General features: G+C 45.9%; 2 protein-coding genes across 2 annotated transcripts in view; both read right to left on the minus strand.

Moving 5' to 3' along the window:
* The window catches only part of LOC140574019 (putative methyltransferase NSUN7), a 28,296-nt gene extending 24,901 nt beyond the window's left edge, over positions 1–3,395 (minus strand). The window contains exons 1-2 of the mRNA XM_072693701.1: positions 3,094–3,395; positions 1,549–1,954 (exon numbers count right to left, since the gene is read on the minus strand). Coding sequence (XP_072549802.1) covers positions 1,549–1,906 — 358 coding nt within the window. The 5' untranslated portion in view covers positions 1,907–1,954; positions 3,094–3,395. The remainder of the gene's footprint in view (positions 1–1,548; positions 1,955–3,093) is intronic.
* A 5,434-nt stretch (positions 3,396–8,829) lies between these two features.
* LOC140574486 (neuronal acetylcholine receptor subunit alpha-9-II) lies at positions 8,830–15,595 on the minus strand. The gene is made up of 7 exons (XM_072694335.1): positions 15,547–15,595; positions 13,512–13,657; positions 11,487–11,641; positions 11,173–11,353; positions 9,837–10,188; positions 9,276–9,572; positions 8,830–9,119 (listed from the first exon to the last, which is right to left on the minus strand). The coding sequence occupies exons 1-7, from the start codon at positions 15,593–15,595 to the stop codon at positions 8,830–8,832; spliced, it is 1,470 nt and encodes a 489-aa protein (XP_072550436.1).
* Between the last annotated feature and the right edge of the window lie 480 nt (positions 15,596–16,075).

Below are 16,075 nucleotides of genomic sequence, written 5' to 3' on the forward strand. Positions count from 1 at the left end.
AAATGCCTCAAATGCCCTACATGTCCAAATACTTGTGGACACCTCTTCTAATAAATGCATTCAGCTACTTTAAGTTGCATCCATTGCTGACACAGATGTGCAAATACACACACAGCTTGTCTAGTCCCTGTAGAGAAGAAGTACTGCCAATAGAATAGGACTCTCTGGAGCAGATCAACATCATGACCCTATTGGCTCCATGCTGCCTAATAATGCCAGGCGTGGACTAGAGGGGTATAAAGCCCCCCAGCATTGAGCTGTGGAGCAGTGGAAGAACTGTGTTCTCTGGAATGATGGTGGAGGAGCTCCATCCAGTACTTTTGGGATGAGTTGGGGATGATGAGGTGGGGTGGTGATCAATCATCCAACATCCTGACCTCACTAATGTGACTGCTCCCTTGTTGCTGAATGCAGTCAAATTCTCACAGCAATGCTCCTCCTCCTCAAAATCTAGTAGAAAGTCTTCTTCTCTGGACAGTAGAGACAGTTACTCCGACAGAAGCAGGATCAACTCTTTTAATCCCCTTAATTTCAGAAGAGACAATGAATGAGCAGGTGTCCCAATACTTTTGTCAAATACTACTTTTTTGATACTGTTTTTGAACAAACGGCTGTGAGCAGAACTTTAAAGAAGTCACATCTACGTACAACTGCAGGAATTATCATGTCAGGGGATGCTTGCCGCAAGCGGGGGCAGAAAGGCACTCTGGGAAACGTAGGCTTAGTGTAAATCCTTGGTGTTCTTCCTCGAGTCGAGGAGCAGAGATCAATGCCCCTATCCATCAGCCTCGCCGCCACATCCTCTACTAATCTCGCTTATCTCCGTGGTTACCACTCCTCTGCTGTTCCAGAACCCCCGACTGCCTCTCAGGCTGCTCAGACAGCAGATGATTGGCCCAATTGATTTACTGCATTGTGGGTAGCGGGATCCCTCCTAGGCACGGCGGCCTTTTACCTTCCTCCCCTCGATCAACTTATCAGAGCTCAATTCAGCCTCCCAGTGACACTCACCGCAATCTGTCCTGCTCACACAAACAGACAGTCCAGTCCAGGCTGACCTTCATTCCCACTGCTGAGAATGCCCGAGGGCCAGGGCTGGGTTTCTGTGACCTTTAAAAAGGAGCCAACACAACTGCGTGGTCCACTGAAGAACACGGAGGAACGGGAGACCAGACGTGACATGGTGCATCGTCATGCAAGTGGAAGACGGTAAACTGTGGTCATGATACAATGAATGCTAAGGGGGTCCTATTCTATTGGCAGTACTTCTCTACAGTGACTAGACAAGCTGGCTGTGTGTGTGTGTGTGTGTGTGTGTGTGTGGGTGCATTTGCACATCTGTGTCAGTAACCAGTGCAACTTAACATAGCTAAATGCATTCATTAGAAGGGGTGTCCACAAACTTTAGGACATATATATATATATATATATGCACTACATGTCCAAAAGTTTGTGGACATACATAAATATATAATCAACAGCACTGCTCAGCTCTTTGGAGGCAGCCCATGAATCATCACCCTTATTAAACCATCGCCACTCCCTTACATTTCAGCGAGTTGAAGGCCAGCTCGTAGGCCGTCCGCTGCGACACCACGTCCTTAACCTCCGGCAGCCTGACCCCTGTCCTCTTCCCGTAGCTGATCAGCCGGTGAGCAGCAGCTTTCTCCTGGTGCGCGTTCTGGAAGATGGCAGCAGCGTGGAGGTAGACACTGTCTGGGAAGCGGCCTGGACTCTTGCCCGACATTGGCGGCTCTGTCTGAGGCTGGACGGAAGGGTGCTCGGGCCCCTGGACAGGGGGGGTCTCCCTGTCCCGCTCCAGCAGAGAGAGCTCTCTAAAGCTGGAGATGTGTGAGGTACGCTTGGACAGACGGGACGAGGAGCGGCGAGCTCCCTGTTTTACCATCCTGCTTTTCTTGTCCACAGCCTTCACACTTCAGACGACCTGCGGGCACTGCGTCACCGTATATCACACGCACACACACACACACACACACACACACATATTAAAAGCTTGAGCTTATCATTGGTCTGTAATGATTAATAAGCCTAAAGTCTGAAGGGCTTGAATGTATTATTTTCTTCCCTTTTAATATTTCGTTGTTTTTATTAAAATTTAAGAAAGTATACCCTTCCCTCCCCAACCTGTACCGTCCATATATGCTGTAAAAACAAAAACAATGTCACAAAAACAAGCATATTAATAATATTAATAATGCATACACATAAGTTTTGCCCCGCCCACTGTTATTTTTAGGTTTTAGGGGCTGAACTGCTGTTTATGCATAATTAATACGCTGGTTTTCATTCATTCTTAAGCTAAAGCAGTGTAAAATGAGAATATTTAGCTTTAAAATGGTCAAACTGAATTATGACGATGACCACAAATGCCATAAGCGGGGAATTTTTTCCTTCAGTGGGTCATTTAGGGTCGAACCGTACTCAGATTATTGAAGAATTGAAGATCGTACCATCTCTAGCAGTCAAAGATGAATAGAAATGCATAGAAATAGAAAGATATCTAATAAAATAATCCATAAACGTCCTTTTGTCTCTACAGTGGACGTCCTCAGTCCACCTGGCATACAGGACTGAAGTGTTTTGGCCCCTAATCTTCTCATTTTGCATCATTTTAGTGTAAAATAAGCAATCACAGCTCGTTAAGTAACAGTAAGGCAGTCCAGGAGCTGAGCCAGCACAGCAGAATTGAATAAATGAGCTCAAATAAAATTCATCAAATAACAAATCACTCATTGATTGATCCGCATTGATTGCTGATTGGACCTCAGTGTATTGGACTGAACTTTTAATGGAAGAGCAGGTCAAGTCAGTGACCTTCTAGAAGTTTCATCAGGCCTTTAGGTTTACTCCAGAGCACTAAGGGAGGTGTGGATCTGCTGTACTGTGTATTATGCATATCTATATTTAATAAATGACACAATCATGTGGCAATAACTGCACGTTTGATCTGACTTTTATCAACGTAAAGCATCAGCAAGTGGACAGCAGCAGCTTGTGGGTCAGCTTGGTCCACAGCTGGCAGGATTTAGCTATGGCTAGCCTGGTTAGCTGGTGTTAGAGAGCTGTACTCACCAGCCAGGCAGCAGGAAGGCTTTTCCGGAGATCATAGCCCCACTCGGTACAGTTTAGCCCGGTGCTGCTGCTGCTGCTGCTGCTGCTGCTGCTGTGTTTCCCACGCTGGTTCCTCGTTCCTCTCAGCCTGCCTCCCTGCTGCCCCAGCTCCACCTCCTTCCTCCTCAGCTCAGACCCAGCTTCAGCAGACAGGACGCTGTCTCCCTGTCTCCCTGTCTCACTGTCTCCCTGTCTCACTGTCTCCCTGTCTCACTGTCTCCCTGTCTCACTGTCTCACTGTCTCCCTGTCTCCCTGTCTCCTAGTCTGACCCAGGCAGCGAATTCTTCAGCCAAGTTAAACAAGCGCCGCTGGAGACCACAACATCCACAGCCCTGGTTGCCATGGAGACCGCATGCAAATGAGGAGGCGGATGTTTTGGTGAATTTGAATGTGAACTGGTGACGTCAGTGCTGAAATTGGAGGGAGATTTAACGCGGATTAATCGTGTTAGAGATACAGCGGCAGTCAAAAGTTTGGACACCCCAGCTTGAGCGTGAGAATGAAATGATGCGAGAGTGAGCATATGTGTGTGTATGTGTGTGTGTGTGTGTGTGGGGGGGGGGGTTAAAAGGTCCAAAGTTATTCCCAACCACATCTAAAATCAAAAAACTGCTTTAAATATCACATATTATTACAATGGTGGAGGGATACGTGCTACATGCAGGGTGTAGTGCGGCAAAACATAGTACCCACAGAAACCCCAAAGAGATTTGCCACTATTTGACCATTGTCATCATCCCGTATGAATCTCATTTTAGGCCGGAAGACATGTGGAGCTTGTCTGGTGGGTTTGGATAGTAAAAAAAATGGCTTTGACTGTATTGTAGTCATGGCGACCGACGCCTGGTTCCATTCACCACCACTGTAAAGAAATCTACGTCATGTTTTTCTACAATGGACCACATTTTCACACCAAACCCCAACTTTAATTGTGTTGATCTCACGCACTGAATTATGTAGAGAGTTTTGATAAACCTATAGACTTCCCCTTTAATAATTCCTTTTTAATAATTCTGTAATAACGGCCCTTTTATAACGTTAAAACTGTTGCGGGTCCCAGAGCTGCATTTAAAGTTCATTATACTGCTTTTCACCGCGACAGCTTTACATTTTTCATAAATCATAAACAAGCCACTTTCATTGCCCCCCTGCAGGGTCTCAAAACGGCCCTGATAAAAGCCCTGCTATCAGTCTACCCCGTCCACATGAGTCCACATGCAGGTGGACGTTTTTATGCCCGAGCAGTTCTCTGTAATTCTGCGCACCGTGGCCTCCTGCTGCCGCCGTCTGATTATAGCCTACACGGAGTGCCTCGCAGGTAGCCAGGGCCTAATACTGCACTGCCTTCCCCATCATTAACTACCCTCTCTCTCTCTCTCTCTCTCTCTCTCTCTCTCTCTCTCTCTCTCTCTGCCTCCCGCTGCAATAATGATCCCTTTGCACGATGAGTCGAGGCGTGACTCTCTGCCCGATGCAGATGTGACCCCAGCGGTGTGAAACGGCTGGCAGTTTTCATCTGGGCCAGGCACATAAATAATCAGTGAGGTGGAGCAATGAGATCTTCTCCATCTCCACCTCTTATATATACATATCTGCTGTATGTCCAAATGTTTGTGGACACCATTTCTAAAGAACGCATTCAGCTACTTTTTAAGTGCTTACTGCTGACAGATGTGCACATGCATACACACACACACACACACACACACACACACACACACACATTATCTAGTTCCTGTGGAGCTGTGAACCTATTGGCTCCATGCTGTCTACTAATGCCAGGCGTGGGCTATAAAGGGGTGTAAAGCCCCCCAGCATTGAGGAGCTGTGGAGCAGTGGAAGAACTGTGTTCTCAGGAATGATGGTGGAGGAGCTCCATCCAGAGTTAAGGAGTTAGGGATGATGAGGTGGGGTGGTTCAATCCTCCAACATCCTGACCTCACTAACGCTCTTGTTCCTGAATGCAATCAAATCCTCACAGCAATGCTCCTCCTCCAGAATCTAGAAGAAAGTCTTCCTCTCTGGACAGTAGAGACAGTTACTCCAACAGAAGCAGGAGAAACTAATGCTACTCTTAATGCCAATAACTAGAGGATGCTGCCCTCTAGTGGAGACCAAAAAGCAATGGCATTACAGTCTCTTTTAAGGGGCCACAGGTGACAGTCCTGGACACTGTAAACCATTTAACATCTGTATGTAAGCCCACACTTCACTACTGCCATGATTTACATTAGTTGCCCTAGTAGGCCCTACAATAGAACCCTGTGGGACTCCATGAAATCTGCTTAAATGAATGGCTATACGATGGTTATTCGCTTTAGAATCAGGCCGAAAGTGTAATCACATATTCTATTATCAGAGAATAGCCCACTCGTACCTGTGGTTACTGAGTAATACACCTCAGTGTGTAAGAAAGGCCTTTCTGCGTAAAGGGGTCAAGAGGTTAAAGGGCCCGTATCCTACTTTTTACTTCTTAAACACACTAATTCTGATGTTTTTGTAGAATTTATCAGGCTGTTTGTTGTTCCATGCCTTAAAGACCAGTATGTGTAAATAAGCTCTGCTCTGATTGGCTTATTTACATGATTTACATAAATGGGCGGGGATTCTTTTTAATACGTCAATACTTGTGACATCACAAAAATAATAAATAAGTAACAGATTTTGCAGTGGTGAAATTTTAATAGTGGTAATAGTTGGATAAACCACATCAATGCTTAAGTATTTAACTTAAAAACATACCAAAACTAAAGGTTTCCAAGATACTGGATTTGACAAACTGACCAATAGAAACAGTCCAAAGGTACTTCAAAGACTTTCTGGTTAGATTAACCTCAGATGTCCACTAATTTAAAGGATATGCATTTCCAAACCACTTCAGAAAGTATTAAAGGCCCTTTATTGAAGCAGGAATTACAGCTATTGAGTTATTCACATACACCAATCAGCCATAACATTAAAACCAGGGATGGCTGGAGTGGCTCCTGTCTGTCCAGGGGTGGATCTACATATCAGTCAGTGAGTGAAGAACGGTCAGGTCTTGAAGGTGATGAAGAAGCTGAAGCAGGAAAAATGTAGCGTAACAATCTGAGACACTTTGACAAGAACCAGACTGTGATGTTCTAGATAATGACTGGGTCAGAACATCTCCAGAACATCAGCAAGCAGGTCTTGTGGAGTGTTATGGGGTGTTCTACCAAAAGTGCTCCAGGGAAGGACAACCAATGAACAGATGACAGGGTCATGGACACCCAAGGCTCTCACTGGTGCCCGTGGAGGCCCCACCGCATGACTTACAGGACTTACAGGATCTGCTGCTAACGTCTGAAGGTCCATGCCTTGACGGGTCAGAGCTGTTTTGGTGGTCAAATGTTAAGCATGTGGTTTTAATGATATGGCTGATTGGTGTGTTAGGATCTTCAAACACTAAAGCTACAAAATCACACCAGCTGAAACACAGAGGACAGGTCTACAGTCAAGCTGATAGCAGTGTCTGACGTGTCCGTGGTGTAGCTGTGGAGCAGGAGCCACCGGCAGGAGGTCCAAGGTGGCTGCTGGGTCTGAGACGGAGTGCAGAGGTCCATTAGGCTGCATAATTCATGCTCATATTGGCTTACCCCTCCCGGCCCCCCATTAACAATGCAGCACTTTTGATTTCTGTACAAAAATAATGACTACAGGCCGAGGGCACAGGAGCGGGAGTGTGAGGGGTTGAGTTTCAGGCCCAGCTATCTGATATGCACCAGGTGTGTGTGAGTGTGAGTGTGTATCTGTTGGGTCTGTTCTTTTCTGGCCCAGTGGCCAATTTATTAGAAACCCCTACCTCGTGCTTCCACTTACTGGCCACTTTATTAGAAACACCTACCTTCTACTTCTACTCACTGGCCACTTTATTAGAAACATCTACCTTGTGCTTCCACTTGAGGCCACTTTATTAGAAACATCTACTGTGTGCCTCCACTCACTGGCCACTTTATCAGAAACACCTACCCTCCACTTCCACTCACTGGCCACTTTATTAGAAACCCCTACCTTGTGCTTCCACTTACTGGTCACTTTATTAGAAACCCCTACCTTGTGCTTCCACTTACTGGCCACTTTATTAGAAACATCTACTGTGTGCCTCCACTCATTGGCCACTTTATTAGAAACCCCTACCTTGTGCTTCCACTTACTGGCCACTTTATTAGAAACATCTACTGTGTGCCTCCACTCATTGGCCACTTTATTAGAAACCCCTACCTTGTGCTTCCACTTACTGGCCACTTTATTAGAAACCCCTACCTTGTGCTTCCACTTACTGGCCACTTTATTAGAAACATCTACCTTCTGATTCTACTTACTGGCCACTTTTCACATTCCCTTGTTGGCAGTGCTGCATTAAGGGACGCCCCTCTCATCATCAGTCAGTTTCTGACCACAGGCCAGACTGACCAGACTACTGCAGCAGTGGCGCGTTCTCAGGCAGTGACACGGATAGGGTATGTGCAGGGCTGGGCGGTAACAGTATACAGGGAATAGATGTTCAGTAATCAGCGTATGAAGCAGGTGTGTGTATTGTGTTACAGTTACAGAAAAAGGTCAGTAATCCGGTTACGGGTACATCATAAAAACAGCAGGATTACGGAGGCACAGCAGCAACAGTGTGCTGACCGCTCGGCTAACGGTAGCTCTTCTAACACGGTCAGAAGGATTCGTTTGCCCTCTGTTTTGTCAAGCATTTCCGAACGCAGCCTAAACTGGGCCACAGAAATCCAAGCTGTGTGTGAAAGCCGTCGTTCTCCTTTTGTTTATCCAAAATGGAAAGCAGCCTTTCCAGCGGGAACCATTGTGACCAGTGGTCATCTTTGTGAGGATATTGTGGCCACTTGAAGATACTCATATCATTTAGCTTCATAAAACAGTGAAGATGGCCTTGCTTAACTTCTTAAACCCTGTACATTGGTCCACACCAGGGTTCTTCACCCTTCTAACTGCATTACTCTCATACGTATCAGTTGCATAGGCCCTAAAATAGAACCCTGGAGAACTCCACAATCTAGTAATCTTGTAAATTGGGTTAAAGATTACATTTCATTACATAAACAGTAATCAAATACATTTGGTAGTGTGTAGACATGTCCCAACCCAGTGTTGCCTGCTCCAGATCCATGGCAGGAGAACCCCCCTCCCCCACATGGTTTAGTCGACGTGGGCAAAAACCGCTAAAACAGACAAATGTCTAAACGTCTGAAATCTAAACCCGCAGATGACATCGATTTTTTAAAGCTCTATTGTGAAATAACTTCACACTGCAGACTATAAACCCTTCTTTGACCTTCTAAGAACGTTCCTCACGGCTGCCAGCTGGGAATACTGTCTGTTAATGCCGTCCACAGCGGTAAAAACAAAGGATCGGAACTGGATACCTGATCTGCTCAAGTACACCTGGGTAAGACCCAATCCAGTGCTTCAGGACGTCCCTAATACTGTGTGTGGTGGTGGTGGTGAAGGTGGCCATGTAGGTATCACTGCTAGTATCCGAGGGCCTGTAACTGGTAACTGTTGGAAACTGACCCCTGGTGAAGGGTCACCACAAACTGAGCATCTGTAGGGGCTTGAACTGTCCTCCAGCAGGGCCTGGTTTCTAAAAATGGGAAGCAAGAAGAAGGTGAATAAAAACACACAGGGTTTTTAATGCCGTCCCTTTCCCGTCGTTATGGCGACTTGCCGATGATGAGGATGCTCATGAGGAAGACCATGATGAAGAAGATCCACATGAAGAACCTGTCCATCACCTTGGCCACCTTCTTCCACTCCGCCACTTTCAGACAGGTAGCCCTCTGCTCTCGGAAGCAGTTTGCGATGTACTCCACGTTATGGATCACCTTGGAGTCTCCACCCACGACCCCGAGAAAGCCGCCGCTGTCACGGCCGCCGCCGCAGATTAAGCAGAGGTCAAAGGTCACTGACGGAGCAGGTTGCTTCTCATCATCGGGACAACAGGAGGACGCAGGGTCCTTCAGAAGAGCATCGCTCTGATCACCGTCTCTCTTCCTGCAGGTCTGAGAGAAATGGGAGGAAATCCGGTTGTGCTCCCCAGAGACGGCTGCTTGCGGCTGGGGTTGGCAGCCAACAGAGCCGTGGACCTTTCCACCTCCCAGGCCTGGAGCTTCCTTCAGCTTCCCATTGGGCTGCAGAAGCTTCCGGCTGTCCTCGTGTCGCCTCTTATGAGGTTTCAGGTCATAATGCTCCGTGTCTTCGCTCTGTCCGAGCGGTGAGGCGCAGCTCTCTCCAATCTCGTAGACGAAGAAGATCTTGCTCATGTAGTCGATGATCAGGACTTTGGCCCACTGCGGCACGGGCTTGGCTTCAGCGCCACAGAAATGGATGTTCATGATGAAGATGGTCAGAGAAGTGGAGGCCGTGATCATCATCATTGTCGCGATGTAGTACTTACCTGAAACAACAACACAACAACAGTCAGTGATTCAGTGGTAGGACACTAAATGTCCAAATGTTTGTGGACACCATTTCCAAAGAACAGCTCATTTCAGTTGCGCCCATTGCTGACACAGACACAGCTTGTCTAGCCCATGTAGAGAAGAAGTACTGCCACTAGAATAGGACCTATAGGAACCTATTGGCTCCATGCTGCCTAACGCCAGGTAGCTCCGGTAACCTTCAGACACCTAACACCTCACCATCGGCCGGCTTGCCTCACCTATAAGTGGCACGCTCTCGGACGGGGGCATGCTCTCAGCCACCACCAGCTGAAAGACTGTAAGGGCCAGCAGCACGGTGACCCCGAGCGAGACCTTCTCTCCAGAATCTGCCGGCAGGTAGAAGCCCAGCGGTGCCAGGAAGGAGATGAGGAAGCAGGGCAGCAGCAGGTTGAAGATGTAGAAGGAGGAGCGGCGCTTCAGCAGCACCGTGTACGTGATGTCCGGGTACGGGTCCGAGCAGCAGCCGTACATGATCACGTTCTTGGCGGCCGGCATGCCGTGACACTCCCACTCCACGTTCTCCACTAAGTCGGACAGGTCACCACTGTCCATCGCCATGCTGATGTCCACCTGAGGAGATGGGTGAGGTGAAAGTTGGGGGGCGGGTTTAGGCAAGCAGGTCTATCAGGACCTCTTTAAGGTGTCACACAATAACATAATGGCTGATCGGTGTATATCAATCACAGCCTTTCTCTGCAGGCCCTCTAGTGGTCACTTTGCAGGTGGACTGGAACTGTACTGGTTGACTCTGTGCTTACTGGTGTAAATTTGCCTGGAGGTGGAGTTACGGAGGTGCATGCTTACACTGCCCATGGTAAAATAGACCTGTAGAATCCATCAGCCAAGCATTCTGGGAGCTACCACGTTTTTACTGCTGTATAAAAGATGGGGGAGGTGTTGGTACTTGTTGGATGCGCTGTGTTTTTTCCCAATTGATTGCAAGCTTATTTAAAGAGAACCTTAACAGTGACTTTCACTATATGTCCAAAAGTTTGTGGACGCTCCTTCTTATGAATGCATTCAGCTACTTTAAGTTGCACCTATTGCTGACACGGATGTGCAAATGCACACAAACGCACAGCTTGTCTAGTCTCAATAGAGAAGTACTTCCAGTAGAATAGGACTCCCTGGAGCAGATCAACATCATGACCCTATTGGCTCCATGCTGCCTAATAATGCCAGGCGTGCGCTAGAGGGGTATAAAGCCCCCCAGCATTGAGGAGCTGTGGAGCAGTGGAAGAACTGTGTTCTCTGGAATGATGGTGGTGGAGCTCCATCCAGTACTTTTGAATAGGATGAGTTAAGGAATTGGGGATGGTGATCAACCATCCAACATCCTGACCTCACTAACGCACCCCCTTTCTGAATGCAATCAAATCCTCACAGCAATGCTCCTCCTCCAGAATCTAGTAGAAAGTCTTTTTCTCTGGACAGTAGAGACAGTTACTCCAACAGAAGCAGGAGCAGCTCTTTTTAATTGCCTTGATTTAAAAAGAAAGAATGAACGAGCAGGCGTCCAAATACTTTATGCCAGTATAGTGTAAGTGTGTGTACCTGGTTGCCGTTGTAGGTCCAGGACCCGAAGGTGAGGTTACACTGCTGGCTGTCGAAAGGAAAGTAGGACACGTCCACCACACATGAGCTTTTTGTGATGGACGGGGCATCCCAGGTGATTTCCCCAGTGTACCGCAGAACCACGTTAGTGTCCACTGGCTCAGAGAGATCATCATCAGCCCTATACACACACACACACACACACACAAACAAAAATGTTGCTGTCATAAGACACAGTGCTACCCTCATACATTTCCAGGCTTATAATGTACTGAGGTGTGTGTGTGTGTGTGTGTGTGAACGTACTGGCGTACTTGTTATACAGCACTACGTCTGGCCTCCACACCAGGCTGCTGGGGATGCGAATGACCTCCAGACCATCATACTCCTCCTTATCCCACTTCAGATATGCATCATACCACGTCTGCCTAATCCACAGGTACGCAATCAACACCTGGTTCCTTTCATCCTGTACAAACACACCAATAGGCCAAACCATTAAGACCACATGCCTAATATTCTGTAAACACAAAAAGCCCCAGACCTGCCGAGGCATGTCGACTTCACAAGACCTCTGAAGGCGTCCTGCTGTGGGATCTGGACACCTTCAGACATTAGCAGCAGATCCTTTAAGGTCTGTAAGTTGTGAGGTGGGCGGAGCCTCCATGAGCATCAATGAGAGCCTTGGATGCCCTTGGTTGTCCTTCCTTGGAGCACCTTTGGTAGGAACTGACCACTGCATACCGGGGGGAACACCCCACAAGACCTGCTTGCTGATGTTCTGGAGATGTTCTGACCCAGTCATTATCTAGAACATCACAGTCTGGTTCTTGTCAAAGTGTCTCAGATTCTTACGCTTGTCCATTTTTCCTGCTTCATCACCTTTATCACCTTCAAGAACTGACCGTTCACTTGCTGACAATCGCTCAAATAACTCTTTTTAGCACCTTTTTTAGTTTTTAGTTTTCTTGGGAGTGTTATATGCTACATGTCCAAATGTTTGTGGACACCCTTTCTACTTAAAGCCGTCAGCTACTTTTTTGGAATGACTTGACGAGTTGGGGATGATGAGGTTGTGTGATCATCAATCAACCAACATCCTGACCTCACTAACTTTAACTCACTCTTATTGCTGAATGCAATCAAATCCTCACAGCAATGCTTCTCCAACTTTTCTAGTGGTAAGCCTTCTTCCCTGGACCGTAGAGACAGTTAATACCCTTGATTTCAAAGGAAAGAGGAAGTGAATGAGCAGGTGTCCCAATACTTTTGTCCAAATAGAATAAGAGTGTCAGTCAATGCAATTTACGTCTCCAAGTGGTTTGATGGAATGTTCTAGCTGATTGATGTATATTCTCTCACTGGCCACTTTATCAGAAACCCATGTCTTGAAGAGTTGGTGGTGTTGTCCTCCAGCCAGTGGTCAGTTTCTCTCCACAGAGCCGCCGTAGGATTTGTTTACCAGTTTACTGAGCCAATTACACTCCTCCACTTTATCTCTTTCTTTAACACATACACACACACACACACACACACACTCTTACACAGACACACTGTCAATGCCGTTATATAACAGCAATGGTAGTGGGGTCAGTAGGTCAGTGAAACCCGGCCCAGACTGGCCGGTCAGCACCGGACAGACAGCGAGAGTGCCTGGGTGATGCAATGACTGGCTCTCTGTCTCACTGTAAGAGGAGATCCTGCTTCTTCTGAGGTTATGTGAAGGTGTGTGAGACTGTACATCTGTGGAAACAGCAGTGGAGGACATTTCTGACGAGGGATGGGTGCTCCGTCTCCTAATGTGTAGAATCAGAAGATCAGCTGCAGATGATCAGAACATGGTTGGAGAGGATTATTCTGGAGGAGTCTGGAGTCTTATTTAAACCTCAGACGTTTAGTCTGGTCTGCTCTGGATTGATGGTTGAAGTGAGGAGTGAAGAAGATCACCATCATGGGCAGATCCAGAGAGCTCTCTGAGGCCTTCAGAAAGAAGGGTGGAGATGCAGAGGAGTCTGGGACGAAATCAGTCGCTCCACAGCATCAGAGACCCAACCAGTAACTTTAGGATGAGCTGGAGTGGCAGGACTAATCATCCAACATTACAGCCTGACCTCACATCATGCTCTTGCTCTGATGCTCTCGTAGGACTTAATGCAATCAAATATCCAGCATCTAGTGTAAAGCCTTCACAGAAGAGTAGAGGCTGGGGGACCAACTCTGAGCTGATGCCCTTGATTTCAGAAGGAACGCTGGACGAACAGGTGTGTACTCATCTTCTGTTTGAACTGCAGTGAAGTGTGTGTGTGTGTGTGTATGTGTGTGTGTGTGTGTGTTCTCACCATGTCTTTGATCTGAGAGAGTGTAATCTGCAGGGTGACATTGAGGGTTTTGTCCGTGTCCTCCACAGGCCTCAGGGCGTTCGAGTAGTTCTCCATTAGATCATTCAGCAGCTGCTGTGCGAAGCGTCCTTGTGCCGAGTGAGCCACTGTACACCACACACACACACACACACACACACGCACACACACACACACACACACACACACAATACTTTACTATAATAATAAAAATGAGGCTATTAAGACTGTTGATTAATCAACTAAATTAAAATATTGATTAAAATGACATTCGTAATAAATCTGCAGTGGTTATCAATGTATGTGATCATAATCCATATTTTACATCTACACACTCTTTCCTACATACAGTTTTTATGTAGTGTTTAAGTAAATGTTTTTAGAGGACTTTTAGTTTGGAATTTTTGCAGTGCATATATGGATAAATTGTGCTTTTAGAGGAGTTTTAGTTTTAAATGAACAAGGCATTTATTTTAGTTGCAGCTTTAGAGGACTTTTAATTTGAAATCGACAATGCATTTTTTTAATTGCTTCTTTAGAGGACTTTTAATTTGAAATCCTTGCAATGCACATCTTTTAATTGCAGTGTTTAAAGGACTTTTAGTTTGGAATCTTTGCAGTGCATATATGGATAAATTAAGTGCTTTTAGAGGACTCTTAGTTTGAAATCAATAATGCATTTATTTTAATTGCGTCTTTAGAGGACTTTTAATTTTAGTGTACATATTTTGTAATTGTATGATTAGAAGACTTTTAGTTTGAAATCCTTGCAATGCATATATGGATAAATTAAGTGTTTTAAAGGACTATTGGTTTGGAATCGACAATATTTATTCTTAATTGCATCTTTAGAGGACTTTTAGTTTGAAATCGACAATGCATTTATTTTAATTGCATCTTTAGAGGACTTTTAATTAGAAATCCTTGCACAGCACATATTTTAATTGCGTGTTTAAAGGACTTTTAATTTGGAATCTTTGCAATGAATATAGGGTTGAATTAAGTCTTTTAAAAATATTCTTAGTTGGAATCTCATCCAGGTTGTTCTGATTTCATTGTTTGGACTTAATTATTTATTCATTAATAATTATAATACTTTGGACGTTGACTGAATGATTAAAGTGGCTGTGAAAGAAGTTCTGCTGGTTCTGGTTCTGGATTCCCGCCTCAGGTGAACAGCGCCCGTTTCCTCCACTGATCTCAGAACACAGTGAGAAAAGGAAGTAGCTGTGAGAGCAGGGGGCGGTCCAGGGGGAGGTAACAGGGTGGTAGTTCATCTGATCACAGGACTGAGTTCTTTTATTCTATTGGTTGAAAATATCTGATGCCATGACCACTAGAGGGGGCTGCAGAATGATGCTATGACCAGGTTGGAATTATAAGGGTGACTGGGGATTGTACAAATATTTAATATGATACAAATATCATAATAATATTCATTTGATATAATATTGAATGTTGCTCAGGTGCCAATCTGATATACAATCAATACAGTATTTAATGTGTCTAATTAGAGTTTTACTGTTAGCCGGTTTAGATTCTAGATGTTTCACAGGTTTTAATTTCAAATAAATAATTAATGCAGATCATTAAAAATATTTCAAACCAGCAAAACAACCAGAATAAAAGACTCTCACTGACGGAAACGTCCCAAAAACATGCAGACGGGTCTAGAAATGAGGGAAGTCATGATATAATATTCCTATAACAATAACCTTTATCATCAGAAATCTAACAACTTATCACTGTCAAATAAAACCCTTGTATCTCCAGAACAGCAGCTTTACAGGAGAAGGGGAAATCCTTCTGAACTTTCAATGGACGTCAATGTAAATGATTTTAGTCCAGGTCATTTTGGAGCATTTCTATTGGTCATTATGGACAAAAAGTCAAAAAGGACAAAAATAGAGATACAAGGTTTTTGCAGGACAGAATGGATCCACTGCACTGACCCATTCACCCTTCATCAGATCAAGACACAGCCCTGACCACACCACACCACACAGCTGCCTCTTACCCTCCAAAAGCAGCATCCCGCAGCACACGGCCAGCAGCGTCCCGTACATGTCTGGGACAGGAGGATTCACATGGATGCAGTGAAAGGACCTCTGTCCAGACCAGCAGACCACTGTCCAGCCTTGAGAGAAAGAGAGAGAGAGAGAGAGAAAGAGAGAGAGTCTGCTGCCTGGTGTCTGCTTGCTCCCTCAACCGCTGCACTAAATGGCTCTTTGGCGGACAGGACTCTGACCACACTCCTGTGCTCAGACGGGGCAACAGGACCCTGCGGTGTCGCGTGTCACCCCGGGGTGAAACTGGATGCGTCCGGGCCGCAAAGCCTCATCAGTCCAGGCAGCTATTCAGCTGTCAGTCAGCGGCGTGGCGGGTGGGCAGGTAACAGAGATGATGAGACAGGTGCAGCGAGCGTCATTACTGATAACTCGTTAAGGAGGCGGGGCACACGTTACCTGTCAGAGGACACACCTGTCCTGTGAGGAGTGATACACTGATCTGGAAGACAACATGGACTTAATGTACTTCATCTATGA

Source organism: Salminus brasiliensis, chromosome 12 (genome assembly GCF_030463535.1).
Source record: "Salminus brasiliensis chromosome 12, fSalBra1.hap2, whole genome shotgun sequence".
Taxonomy (NCBI): Eukaryota; Metazoa; Chordata; class Actinopteri; order Characiformes; family Bryconidae; genus Salminus; species Salminus brasiliensis.